The sequence below is a fragment of the Anser brachyrhynchus genome (genome assembly GCF_964034855.1).
Source record: "Anser brachyrhynchus genome assembly, chromosome: 4".
NCBI classification, from domain to species: Eukaryota; Metazoa; Chordata; class Aves; order Anseriformes; family Anatidae; genus Anser; species Anser brachyrhynchus.
Genome location: NC_137698.1, coordinates 77,382,961 through 77,407,939, shown reverse-complemented (window position 1 = coordinate 77,407,939; position 24,979 = coordinate 77,382,961). Strand labels below are relative to the sequence as shown.

Here is a 24,979-nt window from a genome sequence, read left to right as displayed (position 1 = left end):
TCCCACTGAAACCTTACAGAAAAAGGACACACAGCGCTATTATTACATTAATGGCTACTCTTGCTGCTGTTAGCATGAGTACGCTATTAAAATAGTAGTCAAAAGGTAGCATTTATTCACCTGTGCACGCGTCCTTGTCTGCAGGACTGCGGGCATGGCTTTGCAGAGCAGCGCTCCCAACAGGGGCTCGCAGGAAAAAAAAAAAAGCTAAAAGGATTTTAACCACTTGGAGGAGAACCACAAGCCGACAGTGACACCTAGTGACACCGAAAAAAAACCCAAAGCTCCCCAAAGAAACCATCCCACGTTCCCAAACCCGCGATCAAGGAGCGGGGCTGAGTGCAAGCGGGCTCTGGCAGCGCCGGCATGAATTAAAGTATGATTAAATACAACTAAACTCTCTGTTTTCATGGATTTTAGGCGTTTGCAGACGGCCAAGCAAGGGAAAGCAAGGGCGCATGTTAGCGTGTGCAAATTTTGTGTTTATTTTGCAGAAGGCTGGGCCAGTTTTGAGGGCAGCTGGACACGTCTCCTCACACCGTGAGGGGCACAGCGCCTTCTCGCTTGAGAGGGGCTGTCCTTCCCCGTCAAGGTGGTTAAAATAAAACAGTAATTTATAGTGGAGAGCCAGTCGTGCTCCCGGCTGCCAGTGGAGGCTCCCCGGCCCCGTTTGGAGGATTTTTTGAGGTGTTTTTTTTTTGTTTTTGGAGGGGACCAGGGTGGCGGCGAGGTGAGGGGAGGGCTAAGATGGCGGCTGGCCCCCGCCCGCCCTCCGGCCGCGGGGCTGAAGGGGTAAGGGCGGCCGCGGCCCCGGGCCGGTGAGGAGAAGGAAAAAGAGGAGGAGAAGGAGGAAGAGGAGGAGGAGAAAGAGAAAGAGGAGGAGGAGGAGGAGGAAGCGCTTCCCGCCCCCAGCGGGTCAGAGCGGGGAAGTCGCCGCCCGAAGATGGCCGCCGCGGCGGGGGACGTGTGCGGCTCGGCGGCGGGAGCCCAGCCCGGGGCCGCGGCCGAGGCTCGGTTCATCAGCAGCGCCAAGGTGAGCCCGGCCCGAGGGGCGTCCTGCCCTCCCGCTGTCCCTCAGCTCTCCTCCTTCCTTCCCTTGGCCCCGCGGTGCCACCACAGCCCTGATGGATCCCAGCGGATCCAGTTGGGAGAGGGGGGAGAAGCCTCGGCGCTGCCTCGGTGGGGTCGCACCCCGCCTCGCCTCAGCCAGCGCCGTGTCCGGGCGGGCTCGGTTTTGGGGTGAAAACCTCCCCGGCGGGGTTCGGTTTGGGGTGCGTGGCCCCTTCCCGGCTCCCCTGAACCACGTTTCATCCCTCGCAGGGGAAAGGCTTGTTCGCCACCAGGAGCATCCGCAAAGGGGAGACCGTCTTCGTGGAGCGGCCGGTGGTGGCCTCCCAGTTCCTCTGGAACGCCCTGTACAACTACCGAGGTGAGGCGATGGCAGCCGCCGGCTTCATCGACAACTTGCCTTTTTTTTTTTTTTTTTCCCAAAAGGAAGGGGTTTTGGGTTGGTTTCGGCACCGCCAGGCGTGCGGCACTGCTGGCGTTTTGCTTTGCGCTGAGCTGTCGACAAGCTGAAGGAGCAGGCACGGTTTGAGGGGATAAACACCCAGCCATCGAGCTGGAAAAAAGCACCATGTGCCACTGGGAGGGTGGAGACCCCGATTTTTGGGTGGTTTGGGTGCCAATCCCGATTATCCCAGCACAGGGTACAGCCCACAAGGATGCCAGTGTTCTCTGGAGGTGTGAAAATGCAGAGCGCTGGTAGGAAGAGCAAGGATTTAAACTTTTTTTTAGTGTTTGTGGCTTAAACTGCTCTGCTGGGCTGGTGCTTTTGGGTCTAGGGCAGAAGGAGAAGATGTGGCGTGACTTGGAGAAAAGAAATGCAAAAGTGGGGTTTGTACACAAGCCGAGCCATGCCCTACGTAGACCCTGCTGTCGGCTGATCAGCAAAATGGGGATGCTTGTCACGTGTATCATAAGTCCCTTAAACACCGGGCTGTGAGCATGCTTGTCTTGTGTATCATATGGCCCTTAAACACACGTCTCACTGGGTGTCTGGTTGTGTTTTCTCCCCACAGCCTGCGATCACTGCCTGCGGGCTTTGGAGACGGCGGAGGAAAACGCCCAGCGGCTGCTGGGGAAGAGCTCCCTGGTGCTGCCTCACCCGGAGCAGTGCAGCATCCGGAAAGACCTGCACCAGCAGTGTCCCCGCTGCCAGGTATGGGGCTACCGGGAGGGATCGTGGCCTGGCTGGGGTCGCTGACTCCTTTATAGCATCTGGCCAGGCCCTCAGTCCAGCCTTTTTCCCCAAGATGGGTGTCTGCCTTTCCCTTTCTGCATCGCTAAAGACCTGGGGCTCAGACGGTCAGGGAGGGGACACAGCGGGGCCCAGGAGCCCTTTTCCTGCTGCTGTAGCCAACGCTGGGCGCTGTGCCCCTCGCTCTAGGTGACATACTGCAGTGCTGAATGCAGGCAGGCCGCTTTGGAGCAGTACCACCAGGTTCTCTGCCTCGGCCCGTCCCGTGATGACCCCACGCACCCCCTCAACAAGCTGCAGGAGGCATGGAGGTAGGGGATCGACCTGCCTGTTGCTCCACGGGCAGAGGCGGTGGCTCTAGTGTCACAGGCTGGGTGACACTAACTTGGGACCAGGGCTGAAGACCGTTCTTACTTTGCATCCCTGCATGGGGTGGCTGGAGGGACCTGGTGGCTGTGGGACGCTGCTCTGCTCTGCAGCCCTACCTGAATTTGTGTCGGCGGTGCTGGGGTGTGGACACGGGCTGAGCAGTTCTTATTTTTTATCCAGTAAAGGGCTACAGAGTCCTGAGCTGCACATTGCTCACTCCTGCAGTTTTATAGCATGCCTGCATTTCTCCATCTGCTTGGAGATCCGCCTCACAGAACTCCTGCACGTACATAAATTGCTGTCCCTGCTTGCAAATGACAAAATGGGCACAGGGGGGAGAAGCGACATCCCTGCCCCAAACCTGGTCACAAACCCCAGCTCTTGTTGCAGTCTTTGGCTTTGTGTGGGACCAGGGCTATTCCCTGGGCCCTGGTTTTTGTAGGGGATTATTTGTATCCTCTGAGCTGCCAGGTGGGTGCAGGCTTCTTTCCCTGAGCAGCGCTGGGTGCCCATGCAGCGGCACTGGGCTGGCTGCTTTGGTGAGGAGTTGAGGCCTGACCACGAAGATAGCAGCTGCCCCTGCCTCCCTCCAGATTTTTCTTTCCGTACCAGCACTGATCTCATCTTTCTTCTCTGTTACTCTCCAGAAACATGCATTATCCGCCGGAGACTTCCAGCATCATGCTGATGGCCCGGATGGTTGCCACTGTCAAACAGGTACGGCTGTAGTTCGAGTCCACGGCTGCTGGTGTGAGGTTTCTTTCTCCTGCTGTGGCTGTTATTCCCAGGGACCGATCTCTTTTCCAGCAGCTGGCAGAGCGCTTTCCTTCCTGCAGAGATTTCAATGTCTAGCGGTCCCTGGTTGTAGAGACAGCAGGCAGCAGAGGAGGCTTCAGTGTCCTGAGCCAAGCAGATCTTTTTTTTTTCCATACCAAATTAATTAGGCAGGATGGAACCCTTCCTTTGGCTCTGGTTCTTTGGCCTGGCTTTCTCGATGCTTTTGCTGGCAGTAAACTACTGCCGTGCAACTGCTTCTGGTGGCTGGACAGAAAAGCAGGCTGGACACCTCTGAGCTCAGCGGGGCTCGTCCTCTCCTCCCGCTCTCCTGGCAGGGGAAGAAAGCGGCGTTGGTGCAGTTTGTTTGCTTGATTCCCGTTTCAGGCTAAGGACAAGGACTGGTGGATCAAGGCCTTCTCCCAGTTCTGCAGTAAGACAGCAAACGAGGAAGAGGAGATTGCGCACAAACTGCTGGGGGACAAATTTAAGGTAAGAGCTCGGCAGCACTTGGATATGTCGAATGTCGGGAATTCTCCAACCTGCCCTCTTCTTGCCTGTGTCGGGGGCCCTGTTGAGGCTGGGATGGGAGACACTGGAAGTCCTCGGCACAGAGTAGGGCGCAGAGCTCTGTTTGGGGATGGCTGAGCTGGCAGAGAGGAAGCGGATTGCTTAGAGGGCTTTGGGGTTACGATGCCGCAGCAGAACCTGCTGTCCCTTTCTGTTGTGGGGGTGCTTCAGCTCTGGGAACGGGACAGGGTGATATTTAGCTGCTGAATATCACCTCAGCAGGTGGCTATTGCTGCTAAAATGAGTGGCTTTTTGCTGCTCTAAGGGCGTCATCCTCCAGCCTTGCAGGGAAGGACGAGGAGCCTGACTCCTGAGCCTCCTGCCCTGTGCTGGGCTTGGCTGTCAGCCCGGGTCTGACTCCGCGTGGCGGCGATCCGCCCTAATGGTGTTCCCGTGTTCCGCCAGGGCCAGCTGGAGCTGCTGCGTTTGCTCTTCACCGAAGCCCTTTATGATGAGCATCTCAGCAGGGTGAGTTGAGTTTCCTGCCAGCTAGCTCAGGAGCGTGGCAGGACCTTCTTTTGGGTGCCAGTTCCCCTGGGTCACGCCTGCCCTGGGTCCTCTGCCCCTTTTCTTGCTTCCCCCGAAGCTCCCTGTGGGGTTTGAGGCGCACGCAGGGTGAGGTGCTGCTGCAGGCTGGCCTGGCCTCAGCTGATTTCTCGTCTCCCTTCTGCAGTGGTTCACTCCAGAAGGGTTTCGGTCTCTCTTTGCCCTCGTTGGGACCAACGGCCAAGGCATCGGAACCAGGTAACGAGGCTTCCTGGGTGCTTGTTGCGGGGCTGTGAAAATGGGGCGTGGAGTAACGCCCTGTAACGGCCTTTGTCCGCTTCCCGGCAGCTCTCTGAGCCAGTGGGTGCACGCTTGTGACGCGCTGGATCTCCCCGTGCTGCAGCGAGAGGAGCTGGACGCCTTCATCGACCAACTCTACAAGGACATCGAGAAGGGTGAGGGCCTGCTACGGCCGTGGGCGGCCTCTGACGGCGCTGCGCGCGTGGCTCCGGCGAGGTCGGTGCCGTCAGAAGGCTGACCTGAGGGATCCCGTTCGGAAAAATACGCTCAGCGCTCCAAGACCTGCCCGTGCTTTTTGTTTGGCCGAGCACAGGGACAGGCAGGGAGCGCGCGCTTGAATGGGGGGGGGGGGCGCAAATCTTCGCGTCCTTGCGGTGGTTTCACCGTGCCGGGCGGCTGAAACTCCAGCACAACCGCCCTCTTGAAAGAGGAGGGGAAGAAGGAAAGGAAAGAAACAACTCACGGGTTGAGATAAGGGTAATTTAACTAACGGGAACAAATAATTATTAGGGAGAGATTGTTATTAATTAAACGATTTAACTAAAGGGGAAAAGGGAGGGGGAAAGGGGAAAAAAAACAAGGCTGTGTGGAAGTGCGGAGGAAAGAAATTACTCTCTGCTTGCCGCAAACGAGCGGTGCTTGGCCACCTCCTTGAAGCAGGGCCTCAAGGCACGTAGCCGGTGTTCGGGAGGAGGACAGACGTTTTCACCGGAGCCACCCCCTCCCCTCTTCTTCCCTTTCCCACCTTTTATTGCTGAGCGTGACGCCGTGTGGCGTGGGACATCCCCTGGGTCGCTTTAGGGCAGCTGCCCTGGGGATGTTCCTTCCTCGCTTCCTCGCCCACCCCCTCGGGGGGTTAGAGGGAGTCCCGATGCTGCGCCGGGACTTCGTGCGGGACTTCGTGCTGCGTGTGCGGCAGGGCCAGGACAGCCCCCACGAAGCCTGGCCTTACCTCCCCCCCTTTCTCTCTGCTGCAGAATCGGGGGAGTTCCTCAACTGCGAGGGATCGGGTCTCTACGTGCTGCAGAGCTGCTGTAAGTAACGCGAGGGCTGCGGGAGGAACTGGCAGCCCGGGGAGGGTCATGCCGTGCCGCGCTGGCCCGATCCACCTTCTCCTAGCCCCCAGTGCGAGCGGACGGTGCAGTGCTGGTGTCCCCGGTGCAGGTGGGGTGGCCGCAGCGCTGCGCTGCCATATCCTCAGCCTGGCTGTGGCCCCTCCCAGTTGGAGGCACTGCTTCCCGCGTGCCCCTGGCCAGCGGTAGCCGAAGGAGCAGGGTTTGGCCGGCGAAACCGGCCCGGTCCTGGGCCACGCGGGACGGCTGGCACAAGCCCCACCGGCTGGTTTGGTGGTCCCTGGACGTTCCCTTTGTCTGGCGGAGCGCTGGCAGCCGTGGTTGGTGTTCCCCCCCCCCCCCCCAGGTAACCACAGCTGCATCCCCAACGCCGAGACGTCCTTCCCGGACAACAACTTCCTCCTGCATCTGACGGCTCTGGAGGACATCGAAGCAGGAGAGGTGAGAGGGGTGCACGTGGCTGAAACCTGGGGCGAGGGTGCACCTCGGCAGAGACCTCCACGTCCCCGACGTCCCCCACGAACCCCGGCCCTGTCCCTCTGGCGTTGCCCCGGCGCAGGGCGCTTCCCCGGCTGCGGTGAATTGGAGCCTTATTCCGCGTGGGCGCCACCCGACCCCACGTTCCCACGTGGCTTTCGGGGTGACCGGTACGACCTGTGCTGCTTCGGCTTCCTAGGAAGCGGCTCTCAGCCCGGCCCTTTTCTCTTTGCTCGCAGGAAATCTGCATCAGTTACCTGGACTGCTGTCAGAGGGAGCGGAGCAGACACAGCCGCAACAAGATACTCAGGTAGGGGCTGCCTGGAGGGGCAGACGCCCCCCCCGCACCGCAGCTGAGCGTCACCGAACCCGCACGTGCCGCTTGTTTTAGCCCCCTGCGGGCTGCCCTGACCCTCTGCCTCGTTAGATCTTTGCCTGTCTCGCCTCCCTCCCTCTTTTCTCCCGCCCCCGCCCCGTTCTCCCAGGGAGAACTACTTGTTCGCCTGCTCGTGCCCCAAGTGCCTGGCGCAAGCCGACGACCCCGACGCCACGTCGGACGAGGAGGAGGAGGGCGAAGGGGAGACGGATGACGCCGAGCTGGAGGACGAGATGACCGACGTGTGATCCTGGCCCCGGGGCGAGAGGAGAGGGACTTGGGGGGGGGGTGGGGAGAGAGGAAAGGGTCCTCCCCGAGGCAGCAGCTTTAATATTCAAACAGGGTTGTGTTGTGGGGTTTCGGGGTGGGGGGGAGAGGCTCTGTCGGCGTGGGGGAGCCGGAGGCAGGCCCCGCTTCCACCTGCCCTCGTGCTCTGTGCGTGTGCGTGCGAGGCCACCCCCGTCCTCCCTGCGAGGAGCGGGTGCGAGCCGGCAGCCCCCTGCCTCGTCCCGGTGTCCCACGGGGCCGGCTGGTGGTCGCAGGGGAAGCCGGAGGGGGCTCTGGGGTAGGGCACAGCGCGGTGCTCACCCTGCGGCCGCCCCCGAGGCTGCTTCCGGGTCCTTTCCTACCCCGCAGGGACGAGGGGAGTGCGCGCGCGCGTGTGTGTGTGCACGAGGGGTACTATTTAATGTCTGTATTAGCGCTAGCTATGCACCGAGGAGCCGGGGGGCCTTGTCTATGCTCCGTTCCGCGCCTTGAGCTCGGCGAGCAGCAAGCGAGGGGCGAAACGGGTGTGAAGGTGGGGCAAAAAACGCCTCGGGGTGGCTCAGACACCCGGGGCAGGCCATGAATCCTCCCTGCCTCGGCCCCAGCCTTCCGCTGATGCAGCCTTACTGGGCTCCTCGGGGAGCGCTGCCGCGGGCTGGGCCGCGCAAGCAAATCCAGCCCCAAACCCCAAGAAAACGTTCGGGGTTTGGCAGTGAGCCATCCCCCCAGGCTGTCGGGAGGAGGGTGAGCGCGAGGGGCAGCCTCCTGCTTCCACGGGGGAAGAAGGACGCTCGCTACCGGGGCCCCGCACCGCGATGTCGCCCATCCCGTGCTGGGTGCTGGGGTGTGCGGTGTCCACACGGCTGTGGGGGGAAGCAAACGGCTCCCCCGTGAGGGGCTGGCAGCAGGCTGGGAAGCACCCGGGGTATTTTTTATTTTTTTTTCCCCCACCCTGTGTTTTTTTTTTTTTTGGAGCTGTTTTCCAGCCCGTTGCCTCTGGGCTGGTGGCGTTTGCGGGACCGAGGGCGACGCTGCAGCCGGGGCGCCTCCGCCACGACCGTCGCTGCCAGCCCCGCGCCCTTCGGTGTTGGTAATAAACTGAGCCTGGTGAGACCCAGGGCTGTGTCGTCTGTGCGCTTACGTGGGAGGGGGGCGAGAGCGGGTACAAAAAGGGCTGCGGGTTAGGATGGTTTGGGGGCGCGGGGAGGGGCTGAGGGCAGACAGCAGCCCTGCCGCAGTCGCAGGGGAAAAAAAAAAGGGGGGATGGAATCGTTCTTTTATGCACAGCTGCTAAAAAAAAAAAAAAAAGAGGAAACTCCCCCTTCCTCTAAAACTTGTCCAGACTTCATTAGCTCAGACGAAAATACACAGGGGCCGGGCAAGCCCTGCTAGTACAGACCGAGCCCGTGTCAGCCGCTCCCTCCCCTCCCCTGCGGGCTGCCTCCATGTAACGTACCGCGTCCCTTGGAGTCAGCAGCGCGCGCTGCCCTTGGCATCGTTAAAACGTTCCTCGGGGAAGCGCCGGGCCGCCCCCTCCCTCCCAAAAAGTCTCTGCAGAGGTTGCTCGAGGTCCCACCTTGGGCGCTGGGGTTTCGCCCGGCTCCACGCCAGCACGAGGATCTTCCCGGCGGGCTGGGAGGTGGGATTTGGGGAGCGCGGCGGGGTCCCGTCCTCACAGCCGGTCCCCTGGGGCGAGCTCCGGGGGTCCCCCCCCTAAAGTCCTCGCTCCGCTGCGGCCTCCCGCCGCTACCAGAAGGTCCAGGGGGGCTGCATCATCTCATACGTCGGGATGCTGGTGACGTTGACGGGGATGGAGATGACGGCCCACGGGAGCCCGTGCTGCTCCAGCGAGCGCCTGATCATGTACCTGCAAGGATAAAGGCAAGGTGGGAGGGAGAGCGGAGCCCCAGCGCGAGCGCGGGCCGCCAGCCAGCTCAGAAACCGGATTAAACGTGACAAAACCCCCCGAAAATCCGGCCCAAAGCTTGGGTGGGACACGGGGACCTCCCCGTTCAGCGGGAACGGGACTTGCTCGGCCCTTCCCGTGAGGCTTGGGCCGACCAGGCGCCCCTCGGCCGAGGCACCTACCCGTCCCTGCCCAGGAGGAAGAGCGCGGGGATGTCGGCCGTCCTCCTGGTGCTGTCCTGGATCATCTCGATGTAGAAGCTGTCGTTATCGTAGGCATTGTCCGCGATGATCACCGCCCGCCCTCCGTGCTCCTGGATCACGCGCGTCTTCGACAGGAACGAGCAGCCCCTGGGGCACGGAAGCGTAAATCTTGGGTCAGCAGCCGCAGGGCCGATGGCGTTCGGGGAGCGAAGCCGGGAGGCGCGCGGGTATCTGCCTCTGGCTCAGCCTCTGCGGCCAGCGGGGCAGCGGGAGGTGGCACCAGAGACAGCAAGTGCTGGAGACGCCTCCCAGGGACTGCCTCCCCGTCACCGCGCCTCTCCCAACGCCTCTCTGCGTAAATCAGACTCAGATAAATAAAAATAGACCTCTCTGCGTCTGTTTTTAAGGACGTGACTGCCCAGATTTTGCTGCTGGGCCGCTTTCTCCTAAGGGAAAAAAAAAATACAGCTTTTTCCAACCGTCTTCTATGAGCTGCCACACGAAATGCTCAGGGCTGAAAGCATCCTCCCCTTTTCCACATGTGGATAAGGTCACAGGAAGAAGCTGGGGGTGACGGCAGCACGTGTCTGGGCCCTGGCACTGCCACCCGCTGCCCCATGGGCAGCTCCCTCCTGCCCCGATGTCCCCCCTCCAAGCAGCTCCCACAGCGCAGACCTACCCCCGCTCCACCAAGGCGATCTGGTCCTGGATGAAGACGCCATTGTTCAGCTCTCCGCAGGCTTCGGGGGGATCCGCTGGGACCAGGTGGATCTGGTCGTACCTTGTGTTCTCCGAGAACAAGACAGGCAGGGCTGAGGGGGGTGAGCAGGACCGCCGCTGCCCCCTGCCCCGCTCGTCCCCCTGTGGGATGTGTCCTGGGGAGCTTTAGGGCTGCCAGCTGCCTCTCCAGCACCTCCCTCCTTCCATGGGAAGGCTTGCGGAAAAGCGATCAGCTCCTTTCCCATAAAAACCTTCACGTCAGCGGGCCCTGAAGCGGTGAGATGTCAAGGCGGGGGCCCCGCAGTGAAATGTCAGGACGGGACCCGCATTTATTCCCATACTTACAAATACCCCCGTGGTGAAATGTCGGGATGGGAAACACATTTATCGCCGTACTTACAAACACCCCACCGAAATCCTTGGCCGGCGTGGCCGTGAAGATGTAGCGGATGTCTCCAGGGCTCAGCACTTGGAAGTACAGGTACTCGTGGATGCGCAGACCTGCTGGGGGGGGGGAAGAGAGCGGTGAGAGGCCGAGGAAACACAAAACTCCTGAAAAATTAAAAAAAAAAAACAAAACACAAAACCACACAAAAAACAGAACCCGGGCAGGTGCTGAGGGAAGCTGAGGGGCTCTGAGGGGGCTGAGGGGAGATGAGGGGGGCTGAGGGGCCCTGTGGGGGGCTTAGGGGAGCTGAGGGGGCTGAAGGGCCCTGAGGGGCTCTGAAGGGGGCTGAGGGGAGATGGGGGGGGCTGAGGGGCGCTGAGGGGCTCTGAGGGGGCCTGAGGGGATCTGAGGGGCGCTGGGGAGCCCTGAGGGGGGCTGGGCCGGGCGGGCCCCGCACCCTCCGGCAACGCCTGGCCCCGGCCCCGAGGGGCCCCGAGGGTGCCCGGGGATCTCCGGTGTTCTCCGGGGGGGTTCCCGGGGGTGCCGGGGGCCGCTCACCTCGGGCCGGGCAGGAGCAGAGGCAGAGGCAGAGCCACAGCGAGCGGCGGAGCATGGCTGCGCCCGGCCCCGCCCCGCTCGCCCCCGCGCCGCTCCCATTGGCCGCGCTGCCCCCATCTCGCCTCCCCATTGGGCGGCGTCGCTGTCAATCTCCTGAGAGGCCGAGGGGGGCGTTGTCAGTGCCGGCCGGCTCGGTCCTCCGGCGGGCCTGCCAAATAAAGAGCTACCCGCCTGCGCTGCTCGTCGCAGGCCGCGCCCCTTGCAAAATAGTGAGCCTCCTCCCGTCGCTGCCTCTCTATGGTCATCGGGGGACAGAAGGGCACCCCCGGCGGGGCCCGCTCTGGCCTCCCCGCACCACCGAGCGCGGCCGGAAGTGGTTGCCTAGCAACGCGCGGGGGATTGTGGGCGCGGGGCCTGCCGCAGCCGGGAGCCGCCGCGAGGAGCGCCGCCGGGATGATGGTGAGCGCCATCCGCCTCCATCCGCCGCCATCCGCCCCGCCCGGCCTCCGCCGCCCTCCGGGGGCCATCGCAGGCGGGGATGCGGCGGGTTCCGCCGCACTTTGGGCCCGCTGATGGCGGCGCGGCCGAGCCTGCGGGTGCCGGGCGGCGGGTGGGGGGCTAGGCCCGGGCTTGGGGGGCGGCCGTGGGGCCTGCCGGGAGTTGTAGTCCGGGGACGGGGGGTGCGGGGTTTGCTCCCCCGTTGGGATCCGTCCCCCGGGGGGTGTGGGAGGGCGCCGTGCGGTTCCCTTCGCGTTGGGCTTCGAGGACGGGGCTGGCTGTGGCACTCCCAGCCCTCGGCTCGTCACCAGGCCCTCGGCGGTGGTCGTGTCGCTCTTCAGCGCGGTGGTTGTCCTGTGGTTCTGCTCTCGGCCTGGTTAAAGCTGGGGGTAACAAAACTTGGGCTGTGCCTGGACTTGGGGCCGTGCCCGCCCAGCACGTCTGGTTCCCTTTGTGAAATCCGGCAATGGGTTTGCAGAGCACAGAGAGGAGCCTGCTGGGGGCTTTGATGCCCTCTAGGCCCTGCCTGTATTTCTGAGACCTCTCTCCCTGTTTGGCATCAGGCAGGTGTGGTCACTTAGCTTGCGTTCGTCTACCGCGTCCTCTCTGAATGCGTTATTCTCCAGTTGTTCTCCTTGGGGTCGCGTGGGCTGTGGCTTGAGATGCGACAGGGAAAGGGCCATTAGTACCAGAAGGACATCGAGGCCCTGGAGCCTGTCCAGAGAAGGGTTACGAAGCTGGAGCACAAGTCCTGTGAGGAGCGGCTGAGGGCACTGGGGGTGTTTGGTCTGGGGAAGAGGAGGCTCAGGGGAGACCTCATTGCTCTTTGCAACTGCCTGAAGGGAAGGTGTGGGGAGCTGGGGGTCGGCCTCTTCTCACAGGTGACCAGTGATAGGACCAGAGGGAATGGCCCCAAGTTGTGCCAGGGGAGGTTCAGGTGGGAAATGAGGAGATATTTCTTCTCAGAAAGAGCGGTCAGGTGTAGGGACGGGGTGACAGGGAGGTGGTGGTGTCACCGTCCCTGGGGGTGTTCGAGGAGAGGTTGGACGTGGTGCTTGGGGACGTGGTTCAGTGGGTGACAGTGGTGGTAGGGGGTGTTTGGACCAGATGATCTTGGAAGGCTTTTCCAGCCTTAATTATTGTGTGATTCTGTTGTGCCGAACATGCGTGTGCTGTCTTCTCTAATATGCCATCAGAATCAGCCTCAGGGAGCTGCGCTGCAGTGAGGGAAGCCCAGACGTTTTGTGGACAGTTACAGGCTGCTCCCAGGGTGCGTGCTGCAGGCATCTGGGTGAATTCCAGTTATCCCGTGGAAGGACTTCAAGCCCCGCTTTGGAGCAGTGGGGTTAAAAGCTGTGTGCCTGGTGCTCTCTGGGCGGAGGGGTTTGAGGGGTCTGTAGGTTTCGGCCTTGGCCTCGTGCGGTGGGATCGTGCTGGGCTGCGCCAGAGGCAGCTCTGGGCTGAACGCAGAGCACCCAGATCGGGGTGCCAGCCCTGCCTATCTGTTCTCCTCCAGCCGACGCCGGTTATCCTGCTGAAGGAGGGCACCGACACCTCGCAGGGGATCCCCCAGCTCGTCAGCAACATCAATGCCTGCCAGGTGATTGCCGAGGCCGTGCGCACCACGCTGGGGCCGCGGGGCATGGACAAGCTCATCGTGGATGACCGGGGTAAGCAGCCCTCCTCAGCCAGGCTCCTCTCGCTGCTGATGGGCGTTGTGTAACGCGATTCAGTTCACACCTTCGCATCCGTTAAACCAACGTAAGCGTTTTTACAGGATTCGACTTCTCTGCCCCGTACTGATCTCGGCTCCCAAGGCAGAGGGGCAGCCCCTGGCTCAGGGCTCGGTTCAGCGCCTTGGTTCTGGCCCCAGCTGTCGCGGGTGTCCCACCTGCCTGCTGCCCAGGGCTCGGGCGGCTCTGCTTTCCTTGGGAGGCTGCTGAGATCCAGGGTTAGGGGTGACTCGACGCACATCCGTGGCAGGAAGGAGGAGCTGTGTGTCCTGAGTGTGATCCTCAGGTACCCCTGACTCTCACTCTCTGCCCCCCATCCCCTTGTTTTTATAACGAGGCTCATAATTTGCGTGGGGTTACTTAGCTCTTGGTTTGGCTGAGCGAGCGTGGGGTCAGTGGATGTTACTGGGTTTGTTTTTTGTGTGATGAGGGATGAGACTCACCCTTCTGAAAAGACTTGCTTCAAGTCACTAAAAGTTGTTTTTTTTTTTTTAATCCCTGTTACTGTAAGGTCTTAGAACTCTTTTAATATTTTTTACAAACACAAACTGTAATAATTGCATTTAAAAATGTCACTTGAAATTTCAATATTATTTAAATTTAATCTAAATTTTAAATTTACTCTATGGATAATGCGATTTCTAGCCTCTTTCTTTAGGTGAGTATCAGACTAGAGTATAAGTTTTTTGGTTTTGTTTTTTTTTTTTTTAACTTTAAGAAGACTATTCAGAAGTAGAGGGAGATGGATTTAAATCCTCTCCCTTAACTGATGCGGAGACTTGTTCTGCACTTTCACAAGCTACACTTAATTTGCTCCAAAATTGGGCTAAAAGGACACTGTCAGCGTGGGATTTTTCCTGCTGACGCTCTGTGCAACGGCCGTCCTGGGCTCTCCCCCTCTTTTTGTGCTGTCCGTGTCAGCCAGCTTACAGCTCTGTGTCTGGCAGTGTTAAAATATCGCGGTGACCGCCTTGCAGATCACGTGGGAGAGAAAAAACAATGCGGTAGTTTGGCCAAAAATAAATAATTTTAAATGGAAGTTTGGGGTTACAGCCTGTTGTGGTTTCAACTCGATGAAATTCACAGCGATGGAGCCCAGTGGGGCTGGCTGGTTGGTTACTCTTGTGTTTGAGTCCCTGAGGTCTGCAGAGCTCCCCAGCACACTGACACGTCCCTTTTGTGGTGCTGAGGGCCGGATTTGGGGCAGCCGAGCTTGATTTCCTCATCCAAATCCATTACAGGCAAAGCCACCATCTCGAACGACGGCGCCACCATCCTGAAGCTCCTGGACGTTGTCCACCCGGCCGCGAAGACGTTGGTGGACATCGCCAAGTCTCAGGATGCCGAGGTAGGAGGGCGGCCTGGCTGTGGGCGGAGGCACGAAAGGCAGCAGCGGGCTTGCTCCTGGTGGCACCGGTGTGCGCTTGGTGTTAACTGGGGGGGATTGGTCACGGAGTGCTGACGTTTGGCTTGGCTCCTTTGTGCTTTTGTTCTCGTGGTGACTTTGGAATCCCGTGGAGGTGGGAAGGGGGTTGGGAATTTCAGCGGGCCGAGTTCCCATCTGATGAGCGCGGGTAACTGGGAAATGGGAGACGTCACCGCGCCCTCAGACGGGACGGAGTCTGAACCCAGTGGTTCGCAGTAACCAAAGAATCCAGCTGCGGATGCGTGAGCAGGGAAGGCTGTGCCACCCGCGCTCCTCAGGAAGCCCTTGCGTGTGGTTTTGAAGCTGTTACCCCAGCAGCTCTGCAGGCGGTGACCCCAAACCTTCCCCGTTCGCGCAGGTCGGCGATGGCACCACGTCCGTCACTCTGCTCGCTGCTGAGTTCCTGAAGCAAGTGAAGCCCTACGTGGAGGAAGGCCTCCACCCTCAGATCATCATCCGTGCCTTCCGCACGGCCACGCAGCTGGTAAGGCGGCGCCGCGTGCTCTGCCAGAGCGTCTCGGGGGGGGGGGCGCAGCCTGTGCCAGGGGAGGAGGGGGGTAAAATAAAACCGTTCTTCCAGGCCAGAGCTGGTGGTGAAGCAGGGTGGGGGTGACGGTAGCGATCTCCTGCAAGCATCAGCTGTTCTCTGCTATCACCGAGCTGTTGTTGCCAGCCCGTGCCTCTGGGGCGCTGTTCCCTTCTTTGTTTTTTCCTCCAAGGAAGAATGAATAAGCGGGAAAATTCACTTCCTGGTCTCTGCTGCTCCTTGTACACCTTATGTCTCGTGAAGCAAATCAGTCAGTCAGGCTGAACCTTCTCTGGGGGTTAACTCCGATGGTTGTAAAGCCTGGCTGGATTGGGGAACTGGGTTAGGAGGCTCTTAAATGTGCAGAGATAACCGTTCAAAATCCCACCGGAGTTTTTTAAAGTTGTTATTTTTATGGGTTGAAAAGGAAGAAGCCTCTTAACGACCGCATTAAGCTTCTAGTAATTAAACCAGGAAATAGGACAGCAGGTGGGATCTGGGAGTTCTGCTCAGAGCGTGGGGTGAGGTTGTGTGTAAACGTTCTTAGCTGTCCGTGCTGCTGCTGGTTGCCTGGGGTGTGTGTGTGTAGATGGGGTTTCCCAGATCTCCGCTGAAAGCAGCAGCGCGGCTTTGAGCCTCTCCCCTTTCTCTTAAACTTGCTGGATTTCTTACAGCTGCTCTGCTGGAAGGGTTGGAGTAGCGAAGTGCTTGAAACTTCGGTTACGTTGAAGGAGGGAATAAAAGAGGGCATCAAATACAAAGGGAAGCTGGAGATCCGCTCAGCTCACAGGCACGAATCGTTAACCCAGCTGTTGGCTTGTGTTTTGGCAGGCTGTGAACAAGATCAAAGACATCGCTGTTTCCGTGAAGAAGGAGGATAAAGAGTAAGTCTCCCTCGTGGACGGCCTGGTTGCGTAGCTGGGCTTCGCCTGGTGCCTGCGAGGCATTTCTGCCTTCTGCTGGGGCTCCGGCTGAGCTCTTGAGGTCGGGATGAGCAGCCGGGGCCCCCCGCCGGGGTTTTTCTCGAGCCCTCGGAATTTCCTGCTCCCCCAGGGAAGGGGCCGTGCTCGCACTTGGGTTGCGGCTGCAGCGAAGTGGGGCAGCGTTCTCCCGAGCGCTTGGAGGAGGCTAGGTACCAAAATAAGCGGCCTCATTCCTTCTGTCGAGTGACAGCGGAGACTTGCAGCGTTCGGTGGAATCACCGGCAGCGTTGAATGCTCGGTGCTTCCCTTAAAATCAAATCCGTCCTTAGCTGCCGAGTAGCTGAAGGGAAATGGCTAAGAACATTAATGAAATAATCACTGAAATGAGATGATAATGCTAGTGATGATTTTCTCCCTGCATTTTTTGCTCGTCTGTGTGATTAGACCTTCCTAGCACCTCCAGCAGAACTTCACGTTGAGCTGTGTGGCCCTATTAAATACACCAAAATAATTCTTGCTCTTTCTGCTCTCCTGTTTCCCTGGTGTCCCTTCTATCACCCGCTCTGCTACGACTTGCGTTACCCGAGGTAACACTCGGAGAACCTAAATCCCTTTAAAGTTGTCCCAAACTTCATACCACCTTTGGATGAAGATGAAGGTGCCCGAGCCCCGCTGTTCTGCTCAGGCGTGTGGTATCTAAAAGCCAACCAGCCCCATCGGTATGGGGCTCATGTTCAGGCTTTACAAATCTGTTTTGGCTTCCATGTGCCCTGCTTTCCCCGTCCACGGCCAGGAGCTGATCCTTGCCTCCTCGTGTGGGTCTGCCATACACACAGTTTTGGGGTTTTGTGAAAGGGATCAGCAACAAGGCTTTGTCTTTTCCTCCCCTGCAGCGAGCAGAGGAGCCTGCTGGAGAAGTGCGCAGCCACGGCCCTGAGCTCCAAGCTGATCTCGCAGAGCAAGGACTTTTTTTCCAAGATGGTGGTGGACGCCGTCATGATGTTAGACGACTTGCTGCAGCTCAAAATGATTGGGATAAAGAAGGTGCAAGGAGGTGCTCTGGAGGTAAGTGCTCTTAGAACCTGCCTTGAGGGGTAGGGGACAGTGGCTGCAGCCCCTGTGAGGTTTGGCCTGCTGCTTGGCCCGCTCCTGCTGGAGAGGAAAGCCTGCCACAGTCTCCGAATCGTTATTCTGTGGCTGTTACTGTCTGTAATCACTTCTCACGAGCATTTTCATTGAGAGGAGACGTTACAATTACCCCATTATCTTGCCCGGACACCTGATTTAGTGAATTAGGAATGTTTCAGCATCTGTTCTCCCTGTGTCTGGGCCTAGTGGTATTTTGGGGCTTGCGGAAATCGGCCCCCTGGGCAGGGGGGAGTCTCAGTTTTGCCCTTGTATTCGCCTCTCAGGCTCCTCGGAGACGTGTCTGTGGCTGGGGCAGATAACTTAGCACGCCGCTTTTTGGGGCTGGCTCGTTTTGGATCCTGGTCACCTCGCCCTGTCAGCTAGCACAGAAAATCTGGGCTTTCCCTGGCTGAGGAGGGTGAAAGGATGGGTGCTCCCTGGGCAGAGCTGAGTCTGCAGTGAGGTTTGATGCCTGTGGGGCAGGAGGTTGAGGTGCCGATTTCTCTCCTAGCCACCAAGTCGAGGAGTTCTCTGAAGGGGGCGGTGTTGGGCAGGGTAGTCCTGCTGAGGAGCAGTCCTAGGGATGGTGGTGGAGCTTGTAGAAACAAACCGGGGGGGAAAAAAAAAAGGTGTGGGGCTGCGGATGAGAAGTATCTGTCTTCAAAGGGCAGAAACGGGAAAGACATCAGAGGGAGAACAGATTGCTCCATCCCTTGACCTTGAGATTGCATGTAGCGTCTTCGGCTGCGGCATCTTGAGGGATAGGAAGGAAATGATAGAAGCTGGTTCTGTGAACAGAGGGAAGAAAATATTCGCTGCTTATTTGCTTTAAAAGTGGGTGAATCAAAGGAGACGGCTGTTGGTGAGCGCTTTGTTAAATGAGGACTGAGAAGCAGGGAGTCTCCCGGGGGAGTTATTAACCCCGCTGAGAGAACCTTGGGAGGCTGAGCCTAACGAAATTCCCTCTCCTCAAGGACTCGCAGCTGGTGGCCGGAGTTGCCTTTAAGAAGACGTTTTCGTATGCCGGGTTTGAAATGCAGCCCAAGAAGTACCAGTCTCCCAAGATCGCCTTGCTGAACGTGGAGCTGGAGCTCAAAGCGGAGAAGGACAACGCCGAAGTCAGAGTGAACACGGTGGAGGTAAGAGCTGAAAGGGGAGCCTCTCCTTCCTCGTGCCTGCCAGCTGGGAGCAAATGTCAGGGAGCTGGGCGCTCTGACTGCATCCGTCCCTCCTGAGAGTCCCTGCTGCACTGTGCTGGGAGAAGTGTAACGGACCTTGAGTTACAGAGGCTTTAGGGCGTGTTTCTGCTCTCAGTTACAGCCAGCGGCTGGGTGGTGACTTCTTTATGCCTAACGAGTGGCCTCCCAGGGAAGTCTGAATTAAGCGGCACTTTAAATGTGGAAAAAATGTGTGTATTCAAGCCAGCGAGGTAGCAGTTCAGGCAGTAGATCTCTTTCCATCTCGTGGACATAACCTTAAGAAACGAGGTGTCAGAGAATGACCCCGTTGCAAAGTGCTGCATGTGCTTGGCTCCTGCATGACTGCGGTGTCTGAAAATCCGCGGGCTTTGGTTTTTGGGTCTTGGCCCCGCTGTGATGTCGGTGATTGTTTCCCTGAGGTTCTCCTCGCTGCCTTGGCGGATGTGACTTCCCGTCGCGTTCGGCGGCTGCGCGTGGCGTTGCTGCATGCTGTCAGCAGCTCTCGTAGCTGCCTGGGGCTGTGCTTCACTGAGCTGGAACGCGGTGGGCTCGTGCGTAAGGCTTGTCGAGCACGGGCACGCTGCTAAAGCACGGGATTTCTCCGTGTCTTTTTCCTGTTTGAGAGAACGCTGAATTTCTTCGCCCCAGTGTCTGCGCACGGCTCTGTAAACACCTCACATCAGTACAGTCCCTTCCTCCTTCCCGTGTTCCCTCTCTCAAGCTGTTGCTACCTTTTTCTCGGGTCACGCAGCCCCTTTTTCTACTCGGCTCTGCTGCCGGCAGCAGTTTAACAAACGTGCTTCTCCGTCATAAGATGGAGTGACCCAAAACTGCCTCTGAGCCTCGGGAAGCCGTCGGCTGCCATGGCCACACGGAGCAGCGTCACTGCTGCCTTTGCTTTAGAAGAGCCCGGGTGCAGTGGGGGGCGTTTACTCCTCTCTAACGCCAGTGCTGGCCGTTCCTCTCCTCCCTGCCAGGACTACCAGGCCATCGTGGATGCCGAATGGAACATCTTGTACGACAAGCTCGACAAAATCCACAAGTCGGGAGCCAAAGTCGTCCTGTCCAAGCTTCCTATCGGTGACGTGGCTACCCAGTACTTCGCGGACAGGGACATGTTTTGTGCTGGCCGTGTCCCGGAGGAAGATCTCAAGAGAACTATGATGGTGAGCTGCCTTGCTCTTGGGGTAAAGACTTGAAATTCAGTTTGAATAGTGCCAGGCCGGTCATGCCATCTCCAAAACAGGGCACAGTCAGTGACTGAACGTGAAGATTTAAAACAAAAATCACGTGGTTTCTTTGAGAAAACGCTCGTTGCGTAAAGTTGTAGTGTACTGACAGAGCTGTTCCTTGGCGGAGCGACCGATCGCAAACTGGCTGCGGCTGCGCTGCTTTTTAGTTTCCCTGGTGTTACACCGTATTAGGTTCTGCACGCCGCGTTGGTAGAAGTTTATTTTCCCTACTTCTTGCCCGTTCTGCTGTGAGTGGGTTTCTCTGAGCTGCCTTTGTGTCGCTGCTGGACTCCAGAGCCCGTGAGTCAGCGCTTAAAAGAAGCGTAATCTCATTTTGCTGTCGAGGATCGCTTCTGTTGCTGGTAGCCTGCCTAGATACTCGAGATGGGAGGGAAGTAGATTGTTTTTTTTTCCTGAATCTGACCTGCGGGGTGGTTCTGCATCAGCTAAAAGGCCGGGCTGTCTCAGAAGAGCAGTAGCCTGCTGGGCAAATTTGTCTCGTTTGTCAGCGCTGGTAACGCCACGCTTATCTTCCTCCCGTGCAGGCCTGCGGCGGTTCCATTCAGACCAGCGTGAATGCCCTGTCAGACGACGTGCTGGGCCGATGCGAGCTCTTCGAGGAGACTCAGATCGGAGGAGACAGGTAAACGTGCCGGCTGTGAGCCTGGAGTCCTGTGCAAACACTCCGGTATTAGCTGGAAAAGTTAGGGCGTGAGCGTTAGCGGGTGGGAGCGTCTCTCTAGGCGATGCGGAAAGCAAGACTGCATCGTTACTTCTTCGTGTGAGGCTGAGGAGCAGCAGTCAACTCTCATTTAAGGCTTATCTGACCTCTCCTACATGCTTTTTAACTATCATTTCCCTGGTGCAGTGTAGAAGGCCTGGTGGTGTTTCATTCAAACTTAAAAGCAGCGCCTTCCGGGCCTGGTGCTGGCATCGTCTGGTGTCCCACGGCGCCGCTTCACGCCGTGTCAATGGAGCTGGGCACCGCGCGGTGGGGTTCTTCCTGTTGCTAGAGGAGAAATCCTCTTTGGGGCTGTCTCCGAACATCTGCTGTGCTCCTGCCAAGTGAAAATGAGAGCGCCGGCTTAGTGCAAAGCCTTTAGCAGCAGCAGAGAGCAGATTTCCCTGGGTCAGCGGGCGTTTCGCTCGTGAATCTCGCTTGGGAAGAGCTGCTCTGCCCTCGTGCTGAGCCCGCTGAGGAGCAGCGCTGCCTTTTGGTCGCCTCAACCGTTGCCGTGTTGTGCCCTTGGCAGGTACAACTTCTTCACAGGCTGCCCGAAGGCAAAGACGTGCACGATAATCCTGCGAGGGGGCGCAGAGCAGTTCATGGAGGAGACGGAACGCTCCCTGCACGATGCCATCATGATAGTGCGGAGAGCCATCAAGGTAAGGACCCGCGGAGGTACCTCCCTGCTGGAGATCAGCCCCAGCACAGCCGTAACGCCTTCCAGCAGCCCTCTCACACACCCCGGCGCTGGCCGAGGTCTCTCCTACTGGACTTCGGCTGAAGCAGGGAGCCGCAGCCTGTAGACGGAGTGTGTAGACGAGCAGCGTCTGACTGATTGACTCGATTGCTGTCTTCTCTGCAGCACTGCCAGCCGCTTTCCAGGCACGCCCGGCTTTGTCTTCTCTTTAGTTTTTAACCAAATTGTCCTTGCTGGGTTGCTGCGTGTTCCGTCAACACCTTCACCCTGGCAGGGAGCGGTCTTTGGGGTGTGCTGGGTAGGTCTGCAGTGGATGTGAGTAGCAAGGTTGATTTTGTGCCTGAATTTCATCTGTTACAAGCCCATTCCTCCCCATCTCGGTGACTTCTCAGAGGGATAAGCGTTGGTGACCACCCCCTTGTGTGAAGGTACCGAGAGGGGGGTCTGAGGTGTGTGGGACTGTGCCATGCTTGCAGGGTTGCTGCTCCTGTGTTCCCTAACTGCAGGCGTTTCTGGGTCGCGCGTGATAACGTGTTGATGTGTGGTGGTTTTTTTTTTCCTGTGAGGCTGAGTGCCCATGGAAGGAAGCATGTCAACATTTTTGGAACTGTTCTGGCTTCAGAAAGAACATCTTGATCTCTCTACTGAAGCAGACAGGGAGGGGAAAAAATAGCTAGTAGGAGAACTTGGCTGCGAAGCGCTGCTGCAAATATCTGCAGTTCTGAACGCTTTACAGAAATGAGGGACGCTTGTGCAGCGCAAGGGAGGCTGTGGTCTGCCGGGCCCTCGCTGGCACAGCACCGCCCGAGCACGGGACCAAGCTGCTGGCAGGGACCACCCGAGGGTCTCGACCTGTTTCTGAAGTGTGGTGGCCCAGGCCGGGGGCTTCCCCTGGGACTGCAGTGCCTGCGCTGCCCCGCTGCAGGACGCTCCTGGGAGAGGGGCTTTGCTGCTCTCCCCGTTCCCGGGACAGGAGTGCGAGCGTCGCCTCTTCTCCCTGTCTTTTTCCAGAACGACTCGGTGGTCGCCGGCGGCGGCGCGATAGAGATGGAGCTCTCCAAATACCTCCGGGACTACTCCAGGACCATTCCGGGCAAGCAGCAGCTGCTGATAGGAGCTTACGCTAAAGCCCTCGAGATCATTCCCCGCCAGCTCTGTGACAACGCGGGCTTCGATGCCACCAACATCCTGAACAAGCTGCGAGCCAAGCACGCGCAGGTGGGTGCCTGCCCTTGGCAGAGCCGCTGGAATTCCTCCACGTTTCTGCTGGGCTCGTGTCCCCTTTGATGAAACGCTGGGTTTTGTTTTCAGATGCAGCGTGGGCTTGCGGCAGGTTGCTATAAAGGGAAATGATGTGTGTTTTCCCTTTGATCGCAGCTGTCGGGTGACTTTTTTTAGAGCTGGGAGTTCTGATTTGCTTGTTAAAAGTGCATCGTTTGTCAGGAGGGAGGCTTCTGTATTAAACAGGAAAGTAATTAGTGGGGAAGTCGGCTCTGCGGTGCGTTTTCCAGCGGAGCTGCAGACTGGAGGTCCCTGATTGCTTGCGATCGCTTCAGATTTTGCGGAGCGGGTGCACGTGAGGCCCTAATTCAGGCGGTTAGGTCTCGGTTTGCTGCTCGTGCCTTTTAGCAGCAGTTGTGTCGCTGTGGCGTCACCCGTGCCGCATGTCACGCCGCAGGTGACTGCGGTGGGTGAGGGAAGAGACAACAGCGAGGGGGAAGTCCGTTGTGTTCGACAGCTTCTTTGTGAAATGGAGCAAGTTTCCTGTCCTGTGAGGCTTCGCTGCCACTGTTGGCTGACAGCTGAGCCTTTTTCCCTCGTGTTCTCCTCAAATTTCCCGCCCCCTTCATACAGCGAGGTCCAGTCTTCATCTCCTCGAGCGTTTGCGTGCCCTTGCTTCTCGGGACATCATCCCTGAACTGCCCCGCCCTGTAACCAGAGCTTCTCCCCTTCTCTTCCCCTGCCAGGGAGGCATGTGGTACGGCGTGGACGTCAACAACGAGGACATCGCCGACAACTTCGAGGCCTGCGTGTGGGAGCCGGCCGTGGTGCGCATCAACGCGCTGACGGCCGCCTCGGAGGCCGCCTGCCTCATCGTGTCCGTCGACGAGACCATCAAGAACCCCCGCTCCACCGTGGACGCCCCTCCCGGCGGCCGGGGCCGGGGCCGAGGCAGGCCCCACAACCACTGAACCCCTCCCTCTCCCTTTCGGCGTCCTGGGGCTCTCCTCCGGCGTGCGGATGGGAAACGATTCCTAGCTTAATTAACAGGCCCTTTACCAGATGGTCACTTGGAGGGTTCACGGGCAACCACTGGCCTCGTTTAATTAGAGTCGAATCTTGGCGGGGGCAGTGGCAGCCTCCTGCGAGGTGCCCTGCCCCAACATTTCTTCCACAGCACTGATCCCCCGAGGCTCGCCCCGCGGCAGCTGTGCTGGGCAGAGCCCTCCTCGATGCTGGCAGGCAGCACGGCGAGCACGCCTGGGGTTTCTTTGTATTTATACGTCTGTCTGCTGGGGGTTTGAACCCGGGCTCAATAAAAGAATGGCAGTGTTTCCGTGGCAGGCTTTGGTGGCTTTCTTCTCTTTGCTGCTTGCTTTATTCTACAGGGTGGTAGCTTGAGGTTGTTGTACCTTTTAACCATTTTTTTTCCCCCATTTTCCCCATCGATACCGCTCAGGGACATTTCTACTTGCGTTTGCCTAATGGGCTGCTTGCGTCCTGCCTCTTCTTCGATGGAAGCTGGTGCCAGGGGAGTGCTCCAACAGCTCCAGCCCCGGCTGGGGGCTGTGGGGAGGAGACGTGGGGCTGGTGGGGCTTCAGCGATGGTCCTGGGGCTGGGGCTTCCCCGCCGGGGAGCAGGGGGACACGGGCTGGGGCTCGGGGGTGGGGCAGGTCCCTCAAAAGCGTTAATGGAAAGTAGGGGGAGAAATTTATGTCTGGTATCAGCCCTTTGAGATCTGATATACCTTTGAGATCTCACTGAATTAGTCGAGTTGATGCTCTGTTACACCACCAAATGCGTTACAAGTGGACGTGATCTCCGTGGGTCGCTTCCACTCGAGCTGTTCTGTTACCCGCTCTCTGCAGCACGTGAGCCCTTGTACTTCAAAAGCGGGGGCAGCTGCGGCCCTTGCGTAAAAACCCTCCTGCCGTTCCTTAGCCTGGGTGTTAAAACATCAACGCCCCGGAGAGAAAATACCTCAGCTCTCCGGCTGGGAGGCGTAAAAGCAGGAGTTGGGCGTCGAGGGCGTTTGGGAGTGGCCGGCTGCTGCTGCATCCTTTGCGGGGAGCTCGGCTCTTTTCAGCCCCTGGCAGCTGGGTTTGGGTTCGAGCTCTCCCTGTGCTCGTCGCCGACTCTGGGCTCTGGAAGCATCTTGCAGCTGGGCGCTGCCAAACGCTCCTGGATGCCCTGTGCCCACAGGGAGAGGGAAGTAACAGCGGGAGGGGCTGCCTCCAGTAAGCCTGGAGCGGCAACTGGTCGCACTGGTTTGGTGCGGGACTCAGGGATACATGCGCTGGCCTGGGTTCCTCGTAGCCCCGGGGTGAGCAAAAACCCCGCCTCGGTCTCAAGCGTCTTTATTCAACGCCGAATCATAAAATAGCTCTTTACACGCTTTTTTTTTTCTTTTTTTTCTTTTTTTTTTGTAATTCTTTAAATACACATTGTTTACACTCGGCAAAGTTTCAAAGCAACAACATCAAAGTGCGTCTACAGGTGATAGTACCAACCAAAGTGCTAAAACCACGGGGGCCCGCGGCCGAGGGGCAGCAGCCCCGGGGACACCCCGCTGCCACCCCCGGAGCCACCGCGGCCACCCCCCTCCTCCGGCACCTCCAGCGTCGGGGACCCAGTTTAGCATCGGGGGCGGCGCGGCCGTGGGATGGGGAGGGGGGCGAAAAGGGACGTTTGGTTCTCCAGACACTGGCACATCGCTGCGAAAGACTAAAATAGACCTAGATTTATAGAGAGTTAAAAAAATAACTTAGGAGGCAAAATCGCTGACTTTTGGGGATGGGGGGGGGGGACACACTGTACAGAGCGCCTCGGGCATCGCTCGCCGGGGCTGAGCTTCGGCTGGAGCAGCCACCAAGAGAAGCGCTGTAGGGGCAACGATTGCGATGCGGGACGTGTGTCTGTCCCTCGGGGAGCCCCTCCGCTG

General features: G+C 58.8%; 3 protein-coding genes across 6 annotated transcripts; 2 read left to right on the top strand and 1 right to left on the bottom strand.

The window, feature by feature from the left end:
- Nucleotides 1-827: 827 nt before the first annotated feature.
- Nucleotides 828-8,069, top strand: SMYD5 (SMYD family member 5). The gene is made up of 13 exons (XM_080592103.1): nt 828-1,033; nt 1,321-1,429; nt 2,082-2,221; nt 2,450-2,571; nt 3,277-3,346; nt 3,791-3,895; nt 4,379-4,441; nt 4,647-4,717; nt 4,808-4,914; nt 5,737-5,793; nt 6,179-6,273; nt 6,549-6,619; nt 6,795-8,069. Exons 1-13 carry the CDS (start codon nt 944-946, stop codon nt 6,931-6,933), a joined length of 1,239 nt encoding a protein of 412 aa, XP_080448229.1. The 5' UTR covers nt 828-943; the 3' UTR covers nt 6,934-8,069.
- A 205-nt stretch (nt 8,070-8,274) lies between these two features.
- PRADC1 (protease associated domain containing 1) lies at nt 8,275-10,993 on the bottom strand. 4 transcript variants are annotated; one of them, XM_080592110.1, is made up of 6 exons: nt 10,728-10,993; nt 10,182-10,282; nt 9,741-9,850; nt 9,448-9,507; nt 9,041-9,208; nt 8,275-8,819 (listed from the first exon to the last, which is right to left on the bottom strand). In XM_080592110.1, exons 1-6 carry the CDS (start codon nt 10,855-10,857, stop codon nt 8,699-8,701), a joined length of 690 nt encoding a protein of 229 aa, XP_080448236.1. In that variant the 5' UTR covers nt 10,858-10,993; the 3' UTR covers nt 8,275-8,698. The 4 variants fall into 4 exon arrangements, with proteins under 4 accessions (XP_080448236.1, XP_080448235.1, XP_080448237.1 ...); XM_080592109.1 differs by having other exon boundaries at nt 10,182-10,285; nt 10,728-10,870; XM_080592111.1 differs by lacking the exon at nt 9,448-9,507 and having other exon boundaries at nt 10,182-10,285.
- A 19-nt stretch (nt 10,994-11,012) lies between these two features.
- On the top strand, nt 11,013-23,380 carry CCT7 (chaperonin containing TCP1 subunit 7). Its single transcript, XM_080592098.1, has 12 exons — nt 11,013-11,186; nt 12,742-12,895; nt 14,200-14,306; nt 14,743-14,868; nt 15,742-15,794; nt 16,727-16,898; nt 17,936-18,100; nt 19,138-19,326; nt 19,938-20,035; nt 20,646-20,778; nt 21,828-22,034; nt 22,784-23,380. Exons 1-12 carry the CDS (start codon nt 11,025-11,027, stop codon nt 23,006-23,008), a joined length of 1,791 nt encoding a protein of 596 aa, XP_080448224.1. The 5' UTR covers nt 11,013-11,024; the 3' UTR covers nt 23,009-23,380.
- Nucleotides 23,381-24,979: the final 1,599 nt, after the last annotated feature.

What these genes read in the sequence shown, in the direction of transcription:
- CCT7 (XM_080592098.1), top strand. Translation starts at nt 11,025, where the DNA reads ATGGTCATCGGGGGACAGAAGGGCACCCCCGGCGGGGCCCGCTCTGGC. An exon ending in TCCGCACGGCCACGCAGCTG is followed by an intron (nt 14,869 to 15,741) that starts GTAAGGCGGCGC and finishes GTGTTTTGGCAG; the next exon opens with GCTGTGAACAAGATCAAAGA. An exon ending in TGCGAGCCAAGCACGCGCAG is followed by an intron (nt 22,035 to 22,783) that starts GTGGGTGCCTGC and finishes TTCCCCTGCCAG; the next exon opens with GGAGGCATGTGGTACGGCGT.
- SMYD5 (XM_080592103.1), top strand. Translation starts at nt 944, where the DNA reads ATGGCCGCCGCGGCGGGGGACGTGTGCGGCTCGGCGGCGGGAGCCCAG. An exon ending in CGCCCTGTACAACTACCGAG is followed by an intron (nt 1,430 to 2,081) that starts GTGAGGCGATGG and finishes TTCTCCCCACAG; the next exon opens with CCTGCGATCACTGCCTGCGG. An exon ending in GGCCAAGGCATCGGAACCAG is followed by an intron (nt 4,718 to 4,807) that starts GTAACGAGGCTT and finishes GCTTCCCGGCAG; the next exon opens with CTCTCTGAGCCAGTGGGTGC.
- PRADC1 (XM_080592109.1), bottom strand. Translation starts at nt 10,857, where the DNA reads ATGGGGAGGCGAGATGGGGGCAGCGCGGCCAATGGGAGCGGCGCGGGG. An exon ending in AGGATTTCGGTGGGGTGTTT is followed by an intron (nt 9,851 to 10,181) that starts GTAAGTACGGCG and finishes TTGTTCTCGGAG; the next exon opens with AACACAAGGTACGACCAGAT. An exon ending in TTCCTCCTGGGCAGGGACGG is followed by an intron (nt 8,820 to 9,040) that starts GTAGGTGCCTCG and finishes TTATCCTTGCAG; the next exon opens with GTACATGATCAGGCGCTCGC.